General features: G+C 35.6%; 1 protein-coding gene across 2 annotated transcripts in view; it reads left to right on the top strand.

Annotated features, from left to right (window-relative positions):
- Positions 1–25466, top strand: part of adcy3a (adenylate cyclase 3a) — a 34065-nt gene extending 8599 nt beyond the window's left edge. The window contains exons 3-20 of one of the 2 annotated variants that reach the window (XM_058747414.1): positions 930–1060; positions 1161–1272; positions 5450–5577; positions 5711–5869; positions 9036–9201; positions 9286–9402; positions 11048–11190; positions 11595–11756; positions 14274–14361; positions 15153–15269; positions 16457–16725; positions 17262–17343; positions 19206–19364; positions 19452–19598; positions 19696–19812; positions 21439–21565; positions 21644–21768; positions 23128–25466. In XM_058747414.1, the coding sequence (XP_058603397.1) occupies positions 930–1060; positions 1161–1272; positions 5450–5577; positions 5711–5869; positions 9036–9201; positions 9286–9402; positions 11048–11190; positions 11595–11756; positions 14274–14361; positions 15153–15269; positions 16457–16725; positions 17262–17343; positions 19206–19364; positions 19452–19598; positions 19696–19812; positions 21439–21565; positions 21644–21768; positions 23128–23310 (2532 nt within the window). In that variant the 3' untranslated portion in view covers positions 23311–25466. Of the gene's footprint in view, positions 1–929; positions 1061–1160; positions 1273–5449; positions 5578–5710; positions 5870–9035; positions 9202–9282; positions 9403–11047; positions 11191–11594; positions 11757–14273; positions 14362–15152; positions 15270–16456; positions 16726–17261; positions 17344–19205; positions 19365–19451; positions 19599–19695; positions 19813–21438; positions 21566–21643; positions 21769–23127 lie in introns of both variants that reach the window. The other variant, XM_058747413.1, reaches the window with a different exon arrangement.
- Positions 25467–25983: the final 517 nt, after the last annotated feature.

Genomic DNA, 25983 nt, shown 5'->3' with positions numbered 1-25983 from the left:
TCTGTTAGCTGAGAGGTCATACCAAAAGTATGACTAAACTATTAGCATAGATAGAAATCAAAGTTTGTTAAGATTTCTCATATTCTCACCAAGGCTGCATTTATTTGATCAAAAATACAGTAAAAACAGTAAAAATGTGAAATATAATTACAATTGAATATATTTGTTAAAATATAATTTATTGCTGTGATCAAAGCTGAATTTTCAGCATCATTACTCCAGTCTTCAGAAATAAATGTTTTTCTCTAATACACATTGGACAGAATTAACGGTATCCTTTTATTCAATACTTTTTGAAACCTCCATTTGCCAAAATAGTACAGTATAGGAGTTTTCTCCTATAATGCCTGATAAGGTTAGAGAACACCTTTCTAGCGGTACCAGTAATTGTGTCCAACATGTATTGTAGAAAAAACATTTATTTCATAATGATATTTCCTCCCATTTTAAATTCTTATTATCCAATGAAAGCTTAGATTTTTGTGAATTATTTTTTTTAATAAAAGATCAAAAGGATTAACAATGCAAATTAATTTTCACAGCCTTCTTTGATCAAGGGTACCAACAATTCTGACCGCGTGTATAAAAATCATTTTTACAAATCCTGTTTGGGCCAGATATGTTGTGCCCTATTTTGTTGTTGTTGTTTTAATTTCTTGGATTCTTAATTTCTTGGAATTAAACACGATTAAAAAGATGAAATTAAACGCAATACATTTTCTTAAACACTGTAAAATTGGTTTAAAATTTGTGTTCATTTAAGAGTATTGTGTTTTGGTATTAGTAACCAAAACTGTTAAAAAATGAGTTTTTAGTAAGCAAACATGCAAGAGGTGGTTTATGTGCAGAATTGTGTGAATATATCCATAAATTCTGCATATGCAGATAGTATATGGGTGTGTAATCAGCATTTGTTCTTCTGCATACAGGAGCGTCTCCTGCTGTCCATCTTACCCAAGCACATCGCAGACGAGATGCTTCAGGACATGAAGAAAGAAGCCAGTCAGAAAGAGATGCAGCAGTTCAACACCATGTACATGTATCGGCACGAGAACGTCAGGTCAGTGTGTTACGATTACCAGCAGTGTTTCAGTAAATGAGGGCAAAGCTTGATGTGGTCAGTTGCTGAGTGTTTGAAGTTGACTGTGTTTGTGTTGCAGTATTCTGTTTGCAGACATTGTGGGCTTCACACAGCTGTCCTCGTCCTGTAGCGCACAGGAGCTGGTGAAGCTGCTGAACGAATTGTTCGCCCGTTTCGACAAGCTAGCAGCTGTGAGTTACTGATATCTGTATGCAAGCTTTATTTCAATCATCAATCAACATTTATTTATACAGCCCTTTACAACACTCAAGGTGAACCAAAGTGCTTTCCAATAAAAAAGATCAATAAAAACAAAAATATAAGCCAACAACAAATAATTACATAAAATACACAAAAATGTCACAACATTGCTAGATATTAAAATCCAGTGTAAATAAATGAGTTTTAAGCTTAGCTTTAAAAACACACGTTTACAAGATGAAAATGTTTTCGGTGACTAATGATCTTAAGCTATTCATATAGAGTGCAACAGCGGAATTTAAAGTAAAAATCACATTCATTTTCTCCATAGAGAATCAGATACAGTGTATGGATAAGCATGATTTCAGCTTATTTCCACCAAATGTTAAAATCCAAATTAAATATGTAAAGATTGACCAACAATTATCCGAACCATTAACTATTAATAAAGGGGTCCCTCAGGGCTCTGTGTTAGCATCAACACTGTTTTCAATTTACATTAATAATATTTCTCAGGTTATCTGTAGTCAGAAAACCTATATTCACCTATATGCGGATGATACTATTCTTTATGCTGTGGGATCGTCATATGATGAAGTTTTAAAACAGGCACAGGATAGTTTTAATACTATTCAAGAGGCTTTTAACGACCTGAATCTAGTTTTAAATAGCACAAAAACAAAAGTAATGTGGTTTGGAAAAAACCCAACAAAATAATAAAGACATTATAACTTCGGGTGGGGCAAATATTGAGGTAGTATCCTCATATAAATATCTCGGAATCTGGCTTGATAGCTCCTTGACTTTAACTATCCACATAACTAATCTCCAGAAGAAAGTTAAATCTAGACTTAGTTTTTTGTTTTCGAAATAGACCTGTGTTTACCACATCAGGCAAGAAATATCTTTTTGAAACTACTGTTTTGCCCTTGTTTGATTATGGTGATGTGATATATAGAAATGCACGTAAAGGTGTTCTGGAGCAATTAGATGTGTTGTATCATGCAGCAATTAGATTGAATTACTAATGCACCTTACAGAACGTATCGTTGCGAATTATACTCCCTTTTGAATTGGACATCATTGCATACAAGACTGGAAATTCACTGGTATATTCTTATTTATAAAGTTCTGTTGGGCTTATTACCAGAATATCTTCAACGGTTGCTGACACCTCATTTTAATACATACACAATTAGATCATCTAATTATATTTCCTTGGCTATCCCTAGAAAGAAAACTACTTATGGTCGTTCCGCTTTGGAATTTGCTGCCCCAAATGATTGGAATGTGCTACAAAAGTTATTGAAATTAGAAACAAATATTCCAGTATGTGCATTTAAAAAATTACTAGTAAGTGCTCTAACCTCGACCTGTAAATGTTTTAACTGAGATTTTATGTATTGTAATACATGTTTGTATGTTTCTCTGGAGATATTAATTCTCCTGCCAGGCTGTTATTGAAAATAAAAACTTGTTCTTGATTAACTTGCCTGGTTAAATAAAGAAAATAAAAAAAATCGTGAAGAGATAAAACATTATTAATGACATAGTCAAGTCTCCCTTTGAAAATAAATTAATGCTTTTATTCATCAAGGATGCATTAAATTGATTAAAAGTGACAGGAAAGACATTCATAATATCACAAAAGATTTCTACTTCAAATAAATGCTGTTCTTTTGAACTTTCTATTCATCAAAGAATCCTGAAAAATATGATACTGAATCACGATTTCCACAAAAATATTCAGCAGCACAACTGTTTTCAACATTGATAATAATTATAAATGTTTCTTGAGCAGCAAATCAGCATATTAGAATGATTTCTGAAGGAACATGTGACACTGAAGACTGGAGTAATGATGCTGAAAATTCAGCTTTGACTCACAAAAAAGTAAATTACATTTTAAAATGTATTACAATAGAAAACATTTACTTTAAACTGTAATAATATTTTACAATATTACTGTATTTTTAATCAAATAAATGCAGCCATGGTGAGCAAAAGAGACATATTTCAAAAACATTTCAATATCTTTTTTTTAATATATATATTAAATTGTATAGTTGTGTGTATATATAATATATATATATATATATATATATATATATATATATATATATATATATATATATATATATATATATATATATATATATATATATATATATATATATATATATATAATATATATATATATATATGATTACAAAATTCACAATGCTTCATGGGATGAGTAGCTTAGGGTGTACTCAAACTAGGCACGGTTTACGCTTTCGTCATGTATAATGTTGGGTAAATTACTCAAAAAAAAAAAGTAATCCACTACAAATGACTAATTACTACTTTAAAATTGTAATTTGATTACATTACTGATTACTGCATTTAAAAAGTAATCAGTTACTAATTAGTTTACTTTCAAGTTTACATTACTTTTCAAGTTATCAAACCTACAAAATACACTACAAAGTGAAACTCATAGTTCTTTCAGTAATTTAATATTGACTAAAAAATTACAATGATCAAAATGCCAACTTGAACGATCACTTGCAGTTTTTCATGATAACAGTGAAAAGAACTTCAAATGTTTTGTCATGTGATCATACAGATAAGAGTAATACATCATTTGAAACTGTAAAAGGTATTTTATTTGTATGCACACGCAATATCTACAAAACTTTGTGATTTTGTAAAATAAAGAAAATAAATAGGGTGAGCTTTCAGCAGTCTCAGTCTCCGCGAATATCTTTCTGAAATGTGTGACTAAATGAACAAAAACTGAACGACACACAGACACTAGAAATATATCTAAAGAAAGTAGATATTCTCTGATAAAATAATCCATATGTAACCACCGCGAAGTACAGTCTTTCCCATCTGAGCTCATGTATAATGTGGTCACGCCTGCGCGTATTGCGCTATGTGATAATCATCAACATGAGATGCGCGGACATATAAACGAATGCATCACCTCTGTAAACAAAGCGTGAAGATTAATCAAGTTCATCTAGGCTACTTGAGTTATGTAGCGTAATGTATAGAGTAATGTTTTCCTTGTGCTGTGAGGAAAAAGCCTTGTATTTACCTCAGAAGAAGAAGAATGTAATGCAATGCATGGCTTAATCCAGTCAAGGATCTCATTCTGATGAGACATTTATTTTTATTTAGGCTATATATTAGTGTTATTGTGACATAAACTTACATATTTACTAGTTGAACTTTTCCCAAACTATAATGCCAGACTAAAATATGTGAAATCTAGTGCAACATTTAGAAATATGATAGGCAACCTTTTTCATTACCATTTCATCTAAATGTTGTACAACTCGTCTGCATTTTAGTTTGCATTCTCCAGTGATTTATTAAAGGGCATACTGACGTGCATGATTTTAAAATGCATTTTACTTCATATTTTTTCTTAACACTGCATTTGTAACTAAAGTAACATAATTTTATTGACATTAGTAACTTCGAATACAGTAACGCGTAACGCATTCTTTTATTGTCAGACACGTAAGGTGAGAACCTGTAAGGTGTAGTGTAGTAGTAATAGAATATGTTTGCGGTTGTAAAGATGACAGTAGCGCACACAAAATAGTAGCTGTTTGCTTGGGCACGGTTCAGAGTACACCCTTATTCCCTCATACACTGGAAAAAAAAAATTTTTTTGAAGTTGGAAATGAAACACAGATTATTGAAGTACATTTTATGTTTTAAGAAAATGCAATTTCAGGTTTTTACTTCAAAATGTTAATGTTGAAGTAAATTTTACTGTTAATTTTACTTCAAAAGTTTAATTCCGTGCGTTACTTGCCTTTTCTTTGTAATTGTTTGTGAAATTTTCTAGCAATCCTAAGTGAAAATTATTTGTACACCAATTATTTATTAGATATTTAGCACACAGTACCTAGGTTTTGCTTTTTTTTTTTTTTAAACCAGATTTTCCAAATCAAACATTGTAATGTTTTGATTGTTCTTGGATCTGGTTGGTTTGGTTACTTTATAATTTGTTTATGTAGAATTTTTCAATTCCCTTTGAAGAATATGAAAAATAAAGTATTCCCAGAACAAAGGCAGCAGAAAAATTGGAAGCACATTGTTGCTCTCAATTGATGCTCAATTAATTACTGGTGAAGTCTGAAGCTAACTAACATGCTCTACTTTCAGAAATACCACCAGTTGAGGATCAAGATTCTGGGCGACTGCTATTATTGTATTTGTGGCCTTCCAGATTACCGCAATGACCATGCGGCGTGCTCCATCATGATGGGTTTGGCCATGGTTGAGGCCATTTCGTGAGTAATGCATGCTGAACTGTTCAGGAGTGTTTATGGGAATTAGTGACTGCATCATGACAATGATTTTTAAATAGCTCGAGCTGGGCGTGCTTGAGTATGATGAGGTCTGACACATTCATCTGGATTTCAGATATGTTCGAGAGAAGACACAGACGGACGTGGACATGCGTGTCGGGGTGCATTCTGGGACAGTTCTGGGTGGTGTGCTCGGACAGAAGCGCTGGCAGTATGACGTATGGTCGACTGACGTGACGGTAGCCAACAAGATGGAGGCAGGAGGAATACCAGGGTAAAAACCTGCACATTCACCAGTGATTAAAGGGTTTAGTTTGGTTCTGAATGCTAGGGGAAATTCACTAGCTATCCATTTATGAAAATATTAAGTGTGAATGCCTTCTGAGACGCAGTCAAGACAGACGGGAATCCAAGAAGTGACTCAGACGAGTGTAAGTGTGTCTGGCTGTTCAGGTCACATATGTAAACTTCACTCCTCCCTTAATGAACTATGCCTGGAGCATACAGGAGCGCTGCAGTCGTGGATGAGACTCATGGACGGAAACATCTGGATATATGTTTGATTATTAGACTCTTATCTGTCATAATCATTAGTAAGACTCAGTTAGAATGAGACCCGCCCTTAATTGCTTAATTGTACAGAATGTCCACTTGTAGTGAACTTAAAATCTTAAAAAGATTTTAATTAAAGCATAGCAGAAAAACCACTGATGGAACTGCTAAGAAAAAAAAAATATATGAAATTATGTGAATATATATGAAATTTAAACCTTTTTTCTGTGACTAAGACGAGACGTTAACGAGCTAAAATTAATATCTGATGATAAAAACTATGACGAAATTTATGCCGCGTCTTCATTAAGATTCAAATTTCTCATAAGCTTAATTGATTTGGTCTAAAGAGAGAAGAATTGATGCCTATTTTTGTTTGAATACTACATATAAAATAGCTACCAAAATAAATGTTGTTAACTGCACTTTGACTAAAAGTTGAAAATACAATGATGCAAAAATACAATGACTTTTCGTCGACTAAAACTATGAAAGACTCAAATGACTAAAATGTGACTAAGACTATTAAGCATTTTCGTCTCAAGATAAAGACTAAGACTAAATCAAAAATGCCTGCCAAAATTAACACTGTAACAAACCAACATTAAAACAACATAAATATTACTCTATAAAGTTTTCAAACAAAATACATTTATTTTACTTGTATAAACTTTCACTTTCAGATGAAAAAAGTGATAAAATTTTCATGCTGCAGTGGTTTGTCAACAGCGAATATAAAAAGATGCATCTTAAAAAAATAATAGAAGAAACTGAAATAATAATAATAATAATATTTATTTTCAGGGTCTAAGTTTCTATCCCTTACTGAAAAGTTTTTTTTTTTTTTCTTTTCTTTTTTTTTTTGTTGTTGTTGACTAACATACTAAAGCACATGCAAAGTACTTTGCATATAATATTATTGTATATATAATATATATTGTAGATGTACTAAATTACAACTTCTTTACAAATGTGTAATTGCAAACATATTTAAATACATGACATATACGTTTCAATAGAAATTACATTAAAGTATATTTTAGTTTATCATAAATGCTTGTCAGTACATTCAGCAGCTCACTTTAACCATATTTCAATAGACAATAGAATAAATTATGAGATTACATATAAAGATGCACTTAAGTCCTATATACAGTCATGGCCAAAAATATCGGCACCCTTGGTAAATATGATCAAAGAAGGCTGTGAAAATTAATTGGCATTGTTAATCCTTTTGATCTTTTATTTTAAAAAAATTAAAAAATCTAACCTTTCATTGAATAATAAGAATTTAAAATGGGGGGAAATATCATTATGAAATAAATGTTTTTCTCTAATATACATTGGCCACAATTAACGGCACCTTTAAATTCAATACTTTTTGAAACCTCCATTTGCCAGTTTAACAGCTCTAAATGTTCTCCTATAATGCCTGATGAGGTTAGAGACACCTGACAAGAGATCAGAGACCATTCCTTCATCCAGAATCACTCCAGACCCTTTAGATTCCCAGCTCCATGTTGGTGCTTCTTCTCTTCAGTTCACTCATGTTCTACAGGGTTCAGGTCAGAGGACTGGAATGGCCAGCAGAAGCTTGGTTTTGTGCTCAGTGACCCATTTTTGTGTTGTTTTTGAGGTTTGTGTTTGGATTATTGTACGGTTGGAAGATCCAAACATAGCCCATTATAATATTTCTAACAGAGTCAGTCACTTATTGATTTTTTTATGCGTCTAAACAAGATGTCCAGGACCTCCAGCAGAAATATAGGCCCACAACATCAAAAATACAGCAGTATATTTAATTGTACACATGGGGTACTTTTTATCCCTGTGTTCACCAAACCCATCTTGAGTGTTTGCTGCTAAAAAGCTAATTTTTCATCTGCCCATAGAAGCCAGTCCCATTTGAAGTTCCAGTCGTGTCTGATAACTGAATATGCTGGAGTTTGTTTTTGGATGAGCGAGGATAATTTCTCTTGAAACCCTCCCAAACAACATGTGGTGATGTAGGTGCAGTTTGACAATTTTTTTTTAAGGTTTTCTGACCCCGAGACTCAACTATTTTCAGCAATTCTCCAGATGTGGTCCTTGGAGAGTCTTTAGCCACTCAAACTCTCCTTCTCACCGTGCATTAGGACAATATAGACACACGTCCTCTTCCAGGCAGTTTTGTAACATTTTATGTTGATTGGAAATTCTTAATTATTGCCCTGATGGTGGAAATGGGAATTTTCACTGCTCTAGCTCTTTTCTTAAAGCCACTTCACTAATTTGTGAAGCTCAATTATCTTTTGCTGCACATCAGAAATATATATTCTTTGGTTTTTCTCGTTGTCATGGATGATTAAGGGAATTTGGGCTTTGTTTTCCCTCCTATTTATATTTCTGTGAAACAGGAAGCCATGGCTGGATAATCTCATGTTCATAATCACCCTGGAGTGCTCAAAATTGTGAATATGAATGGGAATATACTTCAGAGATATTTTACTCATAAGAATTTCTAGGGGTGCCAATAATTGTGTCCAACGTGTATTTGAGAAAAACATTTATTTCATAATGATATTTCCCCCCATTTTAAATTCTTATTATCCAATGAAAGGTTAGATTTTTGTGAATGTTTTAAATAAAAGATCAAAAGGATTAACAATGCAGATTAATTTTCACAGCCTTCTTTGATACCAAGGGTGCCGATATTTTTGGCCACGACTGTAATTGAGTCAAAAAAAGTTCAACTGTGGATCCTAAAATCGGTTAATGAATTTGCCCTGTAGTTTTTAACAGTGAAACAGCAACATTGTCTGCAAATATTATGTAATGAGTGAAGCAGCTGGTTGTGTTTGCCAGTAACACACTCAGGCTGTGTTTGAGCTCACATGTGTGTCTGGTAGGCGAGTGCACATCTCCCAGAATACCTTGGAGTGTCTGCATGGAGAGTTTGATGTGGAGCCGGGGAATGGAGGAGACCGCTGCGAGTACCTGAAGGAAAGGGGCATTGAGACGTACTTGGTGGTGGTGCCCAAGGGACCCGTGGGTAAAAACGGCATCAACGGAGTAGTGAGTGTCATTTCTGTTACTGTCGTTTCTGTTTCTCTGTGTCTCTCTCATTCTCATGCTCTCGCCGGTGGTTTCCTCCAGAAGCTTTCAGTGACGTCGTCTAATGGGAATTCTCCATTGCTGATCAAGACTACGGAGTGCAATGGGAGCGTCCACACGGCCTGCACGACACCGGAGGAGCCGGAGGAGCTGGACACGCGGGTAATGACATGATCATCTCACACACTCTTGTGCAAAGCCAATGGAATCTGTCAACTTAAAGAAGTTATTTACTTAATTACAGATTTTCAGAAGGTTTTCAATCCAGTCCCTGAAAAAATGCATAAATGAACAAAAGTTCTGCTAGTAATAATAATGCTAGGTGCAAATTGTATATGACACTTATATGAAAACCAGTCAGTATCTGGTGTGACCACCATTTGCCTCAAGCAGTGCAACACATCTCCTTCACATAGAGTTGATCAGGTTGTTGATTGTGGCCTGTGGAATGGGTCCACTCCTCTTCAATGGCTGTGCGAAGTTGCTGGATATTGGCAGGAACTGGAACACGCTGTCGTATACGCCAATCCAGAGCATCCAAAACATGCTCAATGGGTGACATGTCCGGTGAGTATGCTGGCCGTGCAAGAACTGGGATGTTTTCAGCTTCCAGGAATTTTGTACAGATCCTTGCAACATGGGGCCGTGCATTATCATGCTGCAACATGAGGTGATGGTTGTGGATGAATGGTACAACAATGGGCCTCAGGATCTCGTCACGGTATCTCTGTGCATTCAAAATGCCATCAATAAAATGCACCTGTGTTCGTTGTCCATAACATACGCCTGCCCATACCATAACCCCACCGCCACCATGGGCCACTCGATCCAAAATGTTGACATCAGCAAACCGCTCACCCACACGACGCCATACACGCTGTCTGCCATCTGCCCTGTACAGTGAAAACCGGGATTCATCCGTGAAGAGAACACACCTCCAAAGTGCCAGACACCATCGAATGTGAGCATTTGCCCACTCAAGTCGGTTATGACGACGAACTGAAGTCAGGTCGAGACCCCGATGAGGATGACGAGCATGCAGATGAGCTTCCCTGAGACGGTTTCTGACAGTTTGTGCAGAAATTCTTTGGTTATGCAAACCGATTGTTGCAGCAGCTGTCCGGGTGGCTGGTCTCAGACGATCTTGGAGGTGAAGATGCTGGATGTGGAGGTCCTGGGCTGGTGTGGTTACACGTGGTCTGCGGTTGTGAGGCCGGTTGGATGTACTGCCAAATTCTCTGAAACGCCTTTTGAGATGGTTTATGGTAGAGAAGTGAACATTCAATTCAAGGGCAACAGCTCTGGTGGACATTCCTGCAGCCAGCATGCCAATTGCACGCTCCCTCAAAACTTGCAACATCTGTGGCATTGTGGTGTGTGCACATTTTAGAGTGGCCTTTTATTGTGGCCAGCCTAAGACACACCTGTGCAATAATCATGCTGTCTAATCAGCATCTTGATATGCCACACCTGTGAGGTGGATGGATTATCTCGGCAAAGGAGAAGTGCTCACTAACACAGATTTAGACAGATTTGTGAACAATATTTGAGAGAAATAGGCCTTTTGTGTACATAGAAAAAGTCTTAGATCCTTGAGTTCAGCTCATGAAAAATGGGGGCAAAAACAAAAGTGTTGCGTTTATAATTTTGTTCAGTGTATATATAGTGCCCTCCACTAATATTGGCACCCTTGATAAATATGATCAAATATGAAATATGAGCAAAGGCGGCTGTGAAAATAAATCTGAATTGTTTATCCTTTTGATCTTTCATTCAAAAAATTAATTGTATATGTGTTTGGTCGTAGGTGGTGAACCCCTCATTTCCAAACCCTCGGCGTCGTTTGCGTCTGCGTGATCTGGCTGAGAGAGTGATCGACGCTCAGGAGAACGAACAGGAGCTCAACAAACTCCTCAATGAAGCGCTGCTGGAGAGAGAGACAGTACAGGCGTACGTTATTATGAAAATAATATGCTTCAGAAGAACTTACATAAGCATGAACTGAATGTATTGTTTTCAGACACTTAATAGGCATTTGTTAGTCAACACATCAAAATAAGTGTACTTCTTTAAAACACAACAAATGACTATTAAAACATGAATGACTTCAAATGTACTTTAAATAAAACTTTTAATATGACATTGTTATAAAGTGCACTCTTTAAAAGTGTACTTAAGTGTGTTAGGAAACACAGCCATCAAAGTGTCTCGCTTTAAGTATACTTAAGTGGCCTTTTATTTCATTAATATTATATTATAGGTTTTTAAAAAGTAGACTTTTAGGATTTGTAGTGCACTATAAGTCAGCGCACTTCTTTTTCACAGTGTTTGTGCGTGTGTGTGTGTGTTTTCAGGCTGAAAGGAAAGTACACTAATCGTCTGTCTCTGCGCTTTACTGATCCGGAGCTGGAGACGCGCTTCTCGGTGGAGAAGGAGAAGCAGAGCGGAGCGGCGTTTAGCTGCTCATGTGTGGTGCTGCTCTTCACCGCTGTCATGGAGGCTCTCATTGACCCCTGGTCAGTTAACTATTAACACATCACCACACAAACACCATCAGCCTCAGCCCAGCCTCCTATTTTAGCAGCCAAATGTCAACGGAGGCCAGTCATGATCTGTTTACAGTTATTATAGCATCTGTTTGTTGGTCTAAAAATAAGGTCCTGTTGCTATTTGGCATTTCCCTTTGTCTCTGGCTTTGAAATATCCACCTTCATTCAAGGCTGGGAATCGCACAGGTTTCCTGATTCAATTCAGTTTCCAGATTTAGATTTGATATCGATTCATCTGTGCAGACCCTTGTGAAAAACAAGTACACGTCAGCAAACTTTAAAAAGAGTACTTGTTAATAAACATTAAATCAAAATGTTTATTAAATTCAATTACTTTTTTGACTCCCTTATGTAGGACTTAAGTACATCTTTATAAGTAATTATATAATTACTTCTAGACTTCTAATTTTGTAATAATAAAAAATAACAACAGGAAGTTTAATTGCTATTTATTTAACTGATAAAATAATCAGCACAACAAAACAACCTTTTGGATGCCAACTGAAGTTAACTTCAAACGGCTTTGATAAATGGTTTAAAAGAGTAATTTATTCATGAATCGGACTACAGCGATCATTCTGTATGTTTTGCATGCAGCTATGGAGCCCCTAAAGGGACATGGTGTTGGGAAAAATATGGGGTGGGAGGAAAAATTTTTACAAATCTTTTGCGTTCCCCCAAGAAACTTTGCATTCCTTTGCAAAACTTTTGCATTCTCTCACAAAACAAGTTGAGTTCGGACAAACACTTGTTTACTTTACAGCTTGCAGTGGTTCATACAGCCTAAAGAAATACAGTCAGTGCTTAGTTCAAGGCACGGTTTTACAGTTTATTAATAAATTATATTACGTAGCCTACAGGAAAGCAGATAAGCCCAGAATATTAACAGAAAGTGCTAAATCGCATGTTAAGCGTTTTCCTCTCATAGAAGCCATTAAAAAAACACAGCTTAACGAAGACGGTGATTTAAAAAAAAGACAAAATATGCTATACAAATTATTAAAAATATATACTGTGTACGTATGCAAGCAGATGAGCCCAAAATATGAGTTGAATTGACCGTTCGCAAAACCCGCCCACCCTTAGTTACTGTTGCCATGACCGACAAACAATGCCGCTCTCACACTACTACCAGGTTCTCAAGCAGTGAAAAATACATCGCTGACAACACACCGACAGAGAAGACAGAGCAGGTTACTTCTGATATGAAACGATTAAATTGTGTCATTTTTAAATAAATTCAAACAATAAATACCGTTTTGTGGCTCTTCAATGTGTTTATTGCCAATTGTCTTTTCATATTTACTTAAAGCACGAAATGAACATGAATAAACATCAGAAAGTGTTTTATTTATCTATGTATTCACAGGATTTTGTCCACAGAATGATAAGAGCACACCTTTTAACTAGTGCTGTCAAACGATTAATCGCAATTAGTCACATACAAAATAAAACTTTTTGTTTGCATAATATATGTATGTGTGCTGTGTTTATTTATTATGTATATATAAATACATGCACATACAGTATATATTTTGAAAATATTTACACGTATTTACATGTCTATATTTATATTAATATAATTTATATTATAAATAAATATAATTAATATATAAAAATAACCTATTTTTCTTAAATATATACATGCATGTGTGTGTATTTATATATTCATAATAAATATACATTAATTTTTCTATGGGGGAGAAAACACGTGAAACTTTGCACGTTCTGTTAATATTCTGGGCTCATCTGTTTTCCTTTGCGTAATATGTTTTATTAATTAACAGTATACCAGATTTGGTCTGCGCTCATTAGCCTAACTTAAGCTTTTTTATAAAGGTTTTCTATGGGGGAGAAAGACTTGATGTGCATTAGCGCGTTGCAAAAAGAAAAATATTTTTTCCTTCAAACTGCACTTATCGATCAAATGACAGTGAACAGAGACCAGGGGCTGGCTCCAAAATCCAAAAATGATAAATTCATGTGGCTGCATCATTAAAAAGTGATGTCATCAGTTTTGAATTCATTGAATAGTTTTGCCACTTTTGTGCACAGTATTTTGCAAAAGACTTGCCAGTTTAACTGTCCGTTGTGCTTTGTATAGTTCTGCGCCTTTTTTATGTTATCTAATATCATATTATCTGCACTGCAAAAAGCGATAACCAGCAATTGATACTTTAGAGAGATGTTTCTACCTTATTTCAAACATATAGAGACGTTTTGTTGGTATAAATGAATGTATTTGGGTTGATTGAGCGATATTAGATAATATTTTTGATTTGAATAAATGCAGTTAATTTAGATGTTGCCATTATTTTGTGTGCAAGTACAGTTTTATACGTTTATGATTTGAAGTAGAATATGAATGCACATTTAATACAAATTAACCACAATTCTTTTGCATACAGTATGTGTTTGAAAAGCATTAGGGTAGGAATGGCCGATGTTCATTTTCCCCTGTCTATGTATTTTTGCTCCGCACAGGTTAGTTGCAAACTATGTGACTCTGGCCATCGGTGAAGTCTTGCTGCTCATTCTTACTATCTGTTCACTGGCAGCCATTTTCCCACGGGTGAGTTTCTGTTCTTACACCTTCCTCAACCAATCACACAGAACATGTGTCCACTTGTTTGGATGCCGTGATGCGAATTTCTTGTTTCGCTCAAAAATACGGTAGTAAAGTTGGTTCCAGCTTCTGTGTGATGTCAACTTTAACATGAAATTCAATGCATCTCATCGCTAAGTTTTTGGCCCTCATTTGCTGTATTTAGATTTCTTTGCTATGAGATTTCCCGAGCATGCACGATTGTGCTTTCTATTATTTGCCGGGATCGTGATGACAAATGTTTCCATTTCCATTGCATCTTTGTCGACTTCTTATGTAATATTAATATAAGCAGTCACATGAATGAAATGTAGTTCCCGAGGCTCTTCCATTTACTGTTGGAACATGCTGCAGTATATTTGACTCATCCTCATTAGTTAGGTCAACACATTCCCAATTGACTAATAAAGTTCCCGGTATTGATTACCTCTCAAGCACACACACAGATTGAGCGAGCGCAGAGATAATGTGTTTCTGGAAGGGGAGACGGTCACACACACACAACAGATGAAGGACGTATCCATACGAGTCCATATGGCTAAACTGAAGAATTTATTGATTTTAAAAAGTATGTTTCTGTGAATTAAATCAATTGTTTCCACAATCACTGTACATGCAGCTGCCGCAGGGCATTAGATGTGATTAGATCACAGGCCTTTCCATTGACCTCTCTGCTCACTTACTGTCAGAACAGGTCATGCTAACAACTTCTGCTGTGATTGGATGTTTATGTAGCTTTTTTTGTCTTGTTTTCAAAGGTATTTCCAAAGAGATTGGTGTCGTTCTCCACTTGGATTGATCACACACGCTGGGCTCGCAACACTTGGGCCATGGCGGCCATCTTCATAGTCACAATGGCCGACATAGTAGATATGGTAAGAAACAAGTGAATTAAGTAAACTAAATATATATATTTTTTTCTAATTCAAGAAATGTATAATGAAAGGAGGTGCTTAATCTTCAAAAAAAAAAATTGATCATCAACCTTGGGAAGCTTTTTTATAATAGCTATTTTATTTTATTTTATTTTATTTTATTTTATTTTATTTTATTTTATTTTATTTTATTTTATTTTATTTTATTTTATTTTATTTTATTTTATTTTATTTTATGTTTTTTCTTTAAAAAAATAGCTAAATGAATAAGGAAAATGGGGATGCAAGTAACAGTGTTGCAAATTCAGATTAATTGTAATTTGGGGCCTATGTATTTATTTATTTATTGTAATTTGGTAGACTTACAATTTTCTTTAAATTATATAAATATATTTTTTCCTGTATTTTATGATTAATAATGGTTTATGATCATTTTACATATATTTCATGAATCTACTATGTATAATTTAAAATATCTACAAATCTACCAAAAAATGGGATTACATTAAAGGTAAATCATCATAATAATACTATTTTTTTAACATAGATTATATATACTACCGCTCATAGGTTTGTGAGTAGGATTTAATACTTAATAAGATCCACTGCTTTTATTTAGCAAGGATGCATTAAATTGATCAAAAGTGACAGTACAGACATTTATAATGTTACAAAAGATTTCTATTTTTAAATAATGCTGTTCTTTTTAACTTTCTATTCACCAAATAGTCGGAAAAGGTACCACGGTTTGCAAAAATATTTAGCAACACAGACTGTTTTCAACATTGATAATAATCAGAAATGTTTCTTGAGCAGCAAATCAGCATATTAGAATGATTTCTGAAGATCATGTGACACTGAAGACTGGAGTAATGATACTGAAAATACAGCTTTGATCACAGAAATAAATTACATTTTAAAATATATTCACATAGAAAATAATTATTTTAAATTGTAATAATATTTCACAATAGTACTGATTGTACTATATTTTTGATCAAATAAATGCAGCCTTGTTGAGCAGAAGAGACTTCTTTCAAAAACAATACAAACTTTTGAATGGTCATTCAACTCCAACATTATATTACACCAGTGAGATGAAATAAATGGACAAATTTTAACATCTAAAACACACATGACCTTAAAGATGATGTTTTTGAAAGCTGTACTTCTGATGTCTTCTGTAGTTGAGCTGTCGTCCACCAGAGTCCTCCACAAATGAGGCGACTGCGGTCACTCCAGTCACTCTGGCCGCCAGCGGCTGTTCGGAGAATCCTAAATACTACAGCTACATCGCAGTACTGGCTCTCATCGCCACCACCATGCTGGTGCAGGTCAGCCACATGGTCAAACTCACCCTCATGCTGCTGATCACCGGAGCTACAGGTGTGGTCAACATCTACAGCTGGAGGGACACATTTGACCAGTACGATCTGACGCGCTTTAAAGAATACAGGTGGGTCAAGCACTAATCACAGCAAGGATTTGCAGTATTATACCGTTATTACCCATTAGTACTCTATTATCATGTGAGTAGCATCTCAAATCAAGCAGTCTGTTTAGCAGAGGTGTGTTTTTACTTATTTAAAGGGATAGTTCACCCAAAAGTGAAAGTTCACTCTCATGTTGATCCAAACCTGTATGAGTTTTTTTCTTCTGCTGAACACAAAAGAAGATACTTTAAATAATATTGGTAACCCAACAGTTGGCGGTAGCCATTGACTTGTGTAGTATTTTTTTTCCTCATACTATAGAAGTCAATGGCTACCGTCAACAGTTGGGTTACCAATATTATTCAAAATGTGTTCAACAGAAGAAAGAAACTTCAGGGTGAGTAAATGACAGAATTTTCATTTTTGGATGAACTGTCCCTTTAAGTGATCAGCCTGGTGGATTATAAAACTGTGAAACATCTCTTATTTACATTGATTAGGCCTGTTATCTCTAGGTATTATAATATCATAGAGAAATTGTGTGGTACATTTTTTACAGAGTTCATCTTGTGCCCTCCAAATACACCATGAGTGTGATGATCTTCATCATGATGGTCAGCTTCTACTACTTCTCCCGACATGTGAGATTTACTTCTCTCTCTCTCTCTCTCTCTCTCTCTGTGCGATCAATTTTAGTTCTCTCAAAAATGGAGATTCTGTAATTATTCACTATGACTTTCTTTCTTTCGTGAGTAGAATTTTTGAACAATATCCTGGCCACACTTTTTCATATAATGAAAGTGTGAGGACTGGGACTGTCAAGCTTCAAAATGACAAAAAACCAGTACAACTCATGTGTTCTATTCCAAGTCTTCTGAAGCTGAAATTTATGTTGTTATTTATTGTCAAAACTGTAAAAAAAAAAAATTGCCATATTAGATGTGCTCTGTCAGGTTTGACGTCAATGACATTTGATTAGAAGATGCAAGTAATGTTTGGTGCATCGGATGACATTAATGCACTATTTTTGTCCGAACGGCTTGTGTAATCTGTTTTTGAACTTCGGCAGAGGGGACATTTTCAACAAATAATGACTTCAATTTTAGCCTATTCCTCACACTTATCTTATGGCTTTAAAGGACTTGAGATGCAATGCACCGTCTCTGTTTGAAAACCTGGAATTGCAGTTACTTGCAGGATTATCTTGCTTGTGTGGGGTTGTGCATCGGCACGGCTCCAGCGCGGATGAATCTAATGTGTTGAGGAGTATATGTAGCTGTCAGTCACCGCGACGGTGTGGATATATTTGTAGTTCTTCGCAATCACAGATTAGTCTATGTCTTGGAATATATGACCCACATAAGAATTTTCACCGGATATTGTCATCTGAACAAGTAACAAGTCTGCCGCGTTTGTTCTGACCAACTGAGGAAAAAAGCATTACAATAAATCGCGCTACCAATGATGATTAAATCTAACGATCGGTTAGCTCATATCACATCTAACCGTGCAAATTATTATTATTATTGTTATACTTTATTCTCAAATTAACAACATCAGCATTGCGTGACGAGTTTAGTGTGTATTAGCATGTAGATTTCAATTTCTGTACAGTTTAATATCTAATTGTCACCATTCGAATTTCATATTAAGAAATTCTTTTATCCCAAAAAGCAAACTATGCTCCCTTCAAACTGGGCGTCTTTAAAATACAAATCTTGTGTAAACAATCATCCACCTGCAGGATCCTCACATGTGATAGCCTACAAGCTGAGACAACTTCTTTATGTTTACAGACGTGATGTAATGACGCAGCAGCATGCTCGAATTTCCCGCGAAAAAACCTACCCGTACCACTCAAACTAGAAAACAGTATTATAAGCTAACTGTTGAGAATCATGCTAAAGTAAGGTGATAGTTTTGAACACTGGCTGGTTATGTACTTGCTCAAATATTGATTTCGGATCATTTTTAACCAAAAAAGTTACGGGCTGCAGCTGTAAGGAAATAATGACAGAAATTTAGTTCTCTGGGTTAATAAATTATTATTATTTTTTTAATTACACTATATTTCAATAGTTTGGGGTTGGTAAGATTTGCATTTATTTGATCAAAAATTACAGTAAAAACAAAAATATTATGAAATATTATTACAATTTAAAATAACTGTTTTCTTTTTGAGTATATTTTAAAACGTAATTTATTTCTCTGATCAAAGCTGTATTTTCAGCATCATTACTCCAGTCTTCAGTGTCACATGATCCTTCAGAAATCATTCTGATATGATGAAGATTTCTAATTATTATCAATGTTGAAAACAGTTGTGCTGGCCAATATTTTTGTGGAAACTGTGAAACATTTTATTTTTCAGGACTCTTTGTCACTTTTGATCAATTTAATGCATCCTTACTGGAAAAAAAAATGTTTTTTTTTTTTAACAAAAAACCCAAACCTTTGAGCGGTCGTGTACATTCTCACCTTTCTTTCTGTTGGCGTCGCTCAGGTGGAGAAGCTGGCACGCACGCTGTTCCTGTGGAAGATTGAAGTGCATGAGCAGAAGGAGAAGGTGTACGAGATGCGGCGCTGGAACGAGGCTCTGGTCACTAATATGCTTCCGGAGCACGTCGCCCGGCATTTCCTGGGCTCTAAGAAGAGGGATGAGGTGAGAAATCCAGTCTGTCAGTCTCAGATTCCATGTTTGACACAAATTCTGTCAAACTCAATTAACTTTCCCATGCACACGTCCCAGGAGCTCTACAGCCAGTCCTACGATGAGATTGGAGTCATGTTCGCCTCCATCCCAAACTTCTCTGATTTCTATACGGAGGAAAGCATCAACAACGGCGGGATTGAGTGTCTGAGGTTCCTCAATGAAATCATTTCCGATTTTGATAGCGTAAGTACTAGTAGTAGGAGTATTTCACCCAGTTGTTGCCAATAAAAATACAAGTTGAGACTTTATACTGTTATTTGTTTGCTTTTGTGCTCTTTAGCTTTTAGACGAGACACAGTTTCGCTGTATAACGAAGATCAAGACTATTGGCAGCACCTACATGGCAGCATCAGGAGTCACTTCAGACAATAACACTAACGGTTATGCTTGTATGAAGGTAAAGGTGGCACATGTGAGTCCAATATATCCATATAGTTCTACAACCCCAATTTCAGAAAAGTTGGGACGTTTTGTGAAATGCCATAAAATCAAGAATCTGTTATCTGTTCATTCTCTTTTACCTTTTATTTAATTAACTAAAGTACAAAGAAAAGATTTCCATTGTTTTCACTGACCAACTTAATTTTATTTTGTAAATATAGACAAATTTTGATTTTGATGGCTGCCACACACTCCAAAAAAGTTGGGAAAGAGGCACGTTTAAAACTGTAATTAAAAGGAAGGTTGATGTGACACAATGTTTCATTGTTTAGGAATTGAGGATACTAATTGTTAAAGTTCTGCAAGCAAAATTTTTGTCCAGTCTCGCTTGATACAAGACTTCAGAAGCTCAGCATTCTGTGATTGTCGTTGTCTGATTCTCCTTTTCATGATGAGCCGTACATTTTCAACAGGAGACAGAACTGCAGGCCAGTCTAGCACATTCACTCTGTCAACGAAACCACGCTGTTGTGGCACATGCAGAATGAGAGCTGGCATTGTCTTGATATAATAACCATGTACTTCCCATGAAAGACGTCATCTCGATGGCAGTATACGTCTCTGTACAATCCCAGTATATGCCTCCACGCCAATGGTACCTTCGCACATATGCCAGTCACCCACGCTGTTATCTCTGCTGCACCCCCATACCATGAGAGACGTTTGCTATTGCTTCTGTCACTGATTAAAGTCTGGATGGTCCCTTTGGTCTTTGGGACTGAGAACTCGAAATTCATTTTTCCCGGAAACAAGTTGAAATGTGGACTCATCTGAGTACAGCACACATTTCCACTGTGTTTTTGACTATCTGAGATGAACTCTGTCCCAGAGAACCCGGCAGCATCGCTGCATAGAATTGATGTATAGCTTTCTCCTGTAACAGAGATTCAAGTTGCATTTCTTGATCCAGCAGCAGACTGTGGTAAATGACAGTAGTTTTCTGAAGTACTCCTGAGCCCATGTGGCTATATTTAACACCGCAGGATGACGGTTTCTTATGCAATGCCATCTGAGGGCTCAAAGGTCAAGCACATTCAACTGAGCTTTCCTGCCTTGCCCTACATGCCCTACTGTGATTTCTCTAGATTCCCTGAATCTTTTCACAATATTATGTATGGTACTTGGTGAAAGACCTAAATTCTTTGCATTGCAAAATGTGATTTTATATTTGTTTGACCATTCTCTCGTGAAATTTGGCACAAAGTGATGAGCCATGATCACAGACTGAGATGCTCCTTTTATACCCAAACATGATACCTTGACCTATTACCAATTCACCTGCTTACTGTGAGCTGTTTCAAAACAGTTTAACGTGGATATTCTATAACCTTTTCACTTTTATTGTGCCTTTGTCCCAACTTTTTTGGAGTGTGTTGTTCATATTTACAAAATACATTTACGTTGGTCAGTAAAAATTTTGGAAATCTTTTCTTTGTGCTTTTGTCAATTAAATAAAAGTTAAAGAGAATGAACAAATCACAGATTCTTGATTTTATTGCATTTTACAAAACGTCTTAACTTTTCTGGAATTGGGGTTGTAATAAAACTGAGGTAAAGAGGATTTTTTTGTCCTTCCCAACAGAAAGAAGAGATTTCAGACCGGGAACGGTGGCAGCACTTGGCAGATCTTGCTGATTTTGCTCTGGCCATGAAAGTCACGTTGATGAACATCAACTACCAGTCCTTCAATAACTTCATGCTCCGCATCGGTTAGTGGCCTGACATCCAGCTGTGTGTGAACGACACAATGATTACACCTCATGTTTTGCTGTGTGTTTTCTCCATAGGGTTGAATAAAGGGGGCGTTTTGGCTGGTGTTATCGGGGCCCGTAAACCTCATTTTGACATCTGGGGAAACACTGTGAATGTTGCCAGTCGCATGGAGTCCACAGGGGTGATGGGAAACATCCAGGTGATGTTTTAATGATACCTTCTGGAAACAACTTTCCTAAATTTAGTTCAGGACTCTATTACTAAAGGTAGCAATGCTACAGGCTGTATTAAAAAAGATGCTAGTTAGCTTGACTTCAGGTGAGCTTCTTTCAAAGTAGCTTCCCCAACACTAGAAATAGAGCACTGTACTGATGTGTATGATGTGTTTTTGTAGGCCAACCCAAAGTTAGCATCACTGTGATTCACCCGTCAAAAGGACAGTAGGATTTTTCCATTGGCTTTTGTATTATTGCATAAAATAAGCTCTGTGACCAGCAGGAGTCTATGATTCTTACATGTTTTTTCATCATATGATAATCTTCGCAAATGAACGCAACTACAATTGCCAGAAGTAAACTCTTAGTAGTAGTGTGATGATTTGTATTGAATGTGCATTTGCAGTGTACTTCAAATCTTTAAATTATATTTTTTTTAAAAAAAGAAAAGATTTGCAGATATAATATGAAGTAAAAGGCCAAAGTAAATGTACTTGAAAAGAGAGACTATCTTGACTGTTTCTTATACACACTTTGCACTTTGTAATAATGTCAAATCAAAAGTTTTACTTTAAAGTACATTTTAAATCATTATATTTTAATGATCTTTTGTACTCTCATTTTGATGTGTTGAATAGCATACTCATTTAGAGCTAATATATTTTAAATGTAATTGCAACTTAATCATCATTATAAATTTTAAATACATGACAGAAAAGTTTCAATAGTAGTTTCAAATGCTGTTAAAGTATATTTTAGTTTACCATAAATGCTCGTCGTTACATTCAGCAGTAACACTTAAGCCGTATTTCAAAGACAATCAAGTAATTATGAAATTACATATTTAGATGAACTTAAGTTCTTCTTACGTGGTTCAAAAAAACACAAAAGTTAAACAACTCAATACTCAATTCGCACTTAGTATTATTTCTGTAATGTATACTATTTTTGAAAGTATATTATAGTGTACCTCTATTTCACAAGGGAAAATCTGAAGTTAGGCTATAAACAAACAATACTATGGTCATGTGATTTCAACATCATCACAAAGCATTCTTTATTTAAAATCTATAACCTGTAAAGTGCGAGTTAGAATAGTTAGCACAAGCATGGTTATAAACACAAAAAAGCATCTAAAACCTCTGTAGCCACATTTAGCGATTTGTTAGCAACCGCCCTTTTCAAGACATGTACGCAAATCACAAAGGGGCTTTATTGACGCCTTAGAATAAAACCTGAAAATGTTTTTAAAAAACCCAGGACGATGCAACCGCAAGTTGAAAAGTGGGTTTTAGGCCTCATTACTGCAGTGCAAGGCAGCTAAACAAACTCTGCTTCCCCAGGTGGTGGAGGACTGCTACTGCATCCTGAAGGACTACGGCTTCCGCTTCGTCAGGAGAGGACCCATATTTGTCAAGGGGAAAGGAGAGCTGCTCACCTATTTCCTAAAGGGACGTGAAAAACAAGGCTCCTTCATTAACGGCTCTTTTGTCACCCTGCCGCACCAAGTGGTGGACAGCTCTTGACCGACACGCACACACACTGTCCTACACAAAACTCTTGTTCGCGCACACCTCACCTCATACCTCTTCTGCCGAGTACATGTGCTCCAGTAATTAGTACTTTCAAACGTGTTTTCTCTATTTATTAGGCTGAGGGAAGAAATGTTGCCAGGAAACGAGAGAGACTTTCTGTTTATATGAGAGAAGTACTATATAATATACATTTTGGACAGAGATGAATGAATGAAATCAAACAAGCTGAATGATTTTATTAGGTTGCTAAAGAGATGAACAGGTTGTTTTTAAACTCAAACCGCACCGAATACAATGAACTCTACTGTATATTACGCACTGCGCTGCTCAAAGAAACCGATGAATTACCTATTTTTGTTCTTCTTTCATTTGAAATGCTTTCATTATTTAAAGATTGCCCTGAAAGTCCCTGATATATCTGAATGTTGTTTGCCATTGAAAAGCTACTCCAAATGCCTGTGTAGGAAAACATACTGACTGCCTTTGCCTCTTATGAAAGTGTGTGTGTGTGTGTGTGTGTGTGTGTGTGTGTGTGTGTGTGTGTATTCGTGCATTTCTAAAGTCTATTGTCACCTTTTCTTTATTTTGTTTTACGTTCAACCATTAATAATGGACGTACATGAGGTTTTGAAAGTCTGAGACCACATTAAATCATGGGTTTTAACGCTGGAAATAACCGTACATGCATAAAAAATAAGAATATTTACAGTTTAGGTCAAAAGTTTACACCCCCCTTTCAGAATCTGATAAATTTTCATTATTTTACCAAAATAAGAGTGATCATGCAAAATGCATGTTATTGTTTATTTAATACTGACCAGCATACGATATTTTACATAAAAGACGTTTACATATAATCCACAAGAGAAAATAATAGTTGAGTTTATAAAAAATGACCCCGTTCAAAAGTTTACATCCACTTGATTCTTAATACTGTGTTGTTACCTGAATGATCCACAGCTGTGTTTTTTTGTTTAGTGATAGCTGTTCATGAGTCCCTTGTTTGTCCTGAACAGTTTGCCTGCTGTTCTTCAGAAAAATCCTTCAGGTCCCACAAATTCTTTGGTTTTGCAGCATTTTTGTGTATTTGAACCCTTTCCAACAACGATCGTATGATTTTGAGATCCATCTTTTCACACTGAGGACAACGGAGGGACTCATATGCAACTATTACAGAAGGTTAAAACGCTCACTGATGCTCCATTAGGAAAAACCATGCATTAGGAGCCTTTTGAACAGAATGGAGGTGTACATTTTTCTTATTTTGTCTAAATAATATCATAATTTTTCATTTAGTACTGCCCTTCAGAGGCTACAAAAGATAGTTACATGTTTGCCAGAAGACAAAATATGTTAAATTTACCCGATCTTCAAATTCAAAAATTCAGATTCTGAAAGGGGGGTGTAAACTTTTGACCTCAACTGTAAAACTCCAAAAAATTTAGTTTTACTAAAATGATTATGCTGTCAATGTAAGTAGTAATAAAAAAAAAATAGTGTACTAAATTCTAAAAATAAAACCCGAAGCACTTTCACTGGTGGTCTCAGACTTTTGGACCGCATTATACGTTCTAGTGTTCCACGTGTGCCAAATACAAGCCACTATGTGCGTCGGTTTGTGGTACTCTGAGGATGCAAGTATAGCAGAGGTGTATGAGTATCACTGTGAACGGGTTCATTGTGCGTGTCATTCATGGGCAGTATTGCAGGGATGAACGTTTCTTAGTTCAGAATATATTCCCCATGGTGTCTTTCCTCAAGGATTAGATGAATGTGCAATAGTTTATTCTTTTACGGCATTCTGCTCTCCGGTACAGTTTTCAAAAGGGCCCTCCTCTCCCAGCAAGTCATATTTTTATATTATGATGTAAAGTTGTAGTTAAAGAGTATTGTACAAAGAGACAGGACGCTAGGCTGGATCGGTGTGTCTTATAAACTGGCCATACAGTTCATTTATTACCAGTGTCAGGGACCTTCTCTGTCAGTAAGCAGAAATGCATTTGATTTTGACTTTCTGATGTTGAAATGGTTTATGAAGGCATGACATTGTGGCCAATCTCTGTGGTTTGATGCAGGATTTTGCTAAAATTTGATATTTTTGAATTATCCTTAGATATGGAATAAAATGGCACTTTGAATGATCTGTTACCAAATGCTGTCTGAGTTTGATTCTTTTAAATGTTTCCATTTTAAATGTTTAATTTAAAAACATTTTTGAATTTATTCAACGTAATGGTTCACCAAATACCATAGCTACTCCAATTATTGCTATTACATTAAAGGTTTGGTAATGTGGTATTACAACACTGTCATCAACAAAATAATTAAAGCAACATATAAAGTTCTGCTGTTTTGAGGAAAACTGATATTTATAATTGTTTGAGAATAGTTAACAGTTGACAGCTGTTTGGGCAAATAGTTCATTAACAATGTTTGCATTACTCCTTTGATATAATTGTTAAAACCAGCCTAAGATGACCAACTTTTTCAGCAGAATCATAAATGAAGAAGCTTGTAAAGTCCTGATTTTTGCTCTCCTGTCCCCAGAAACATCCACATTTTACAGTATGTTCACAACACCTCGCAAACACTGTAAAATCTAGACCAACATAACCTTCAGAAGCACAAAAAATAAATAAAACATTTTTATAAAAAATAAAAATA

This window comes from Onychostoma macrolepis, chromosome 16, assembly GCF_012432095.1.
Source record: "Onychostoma macrolepis isolate SWU-2019 chromosome 16, ASM1243209v1, whole genome shotgun sequence".
Taxonomy (NCBI): domain Eukaryota; kingdom Metazoa; phylum Chordata; class Actinopteri; order Cypriniformes; family Cyprinidae; genus Onychostoma; species Onychostoma macrolepis.
The sequence above is the reverse complement of the archived record's forward strand: the minus strand, read 5'-3'. Positions and strand labels throughout refer to the sequence as shown.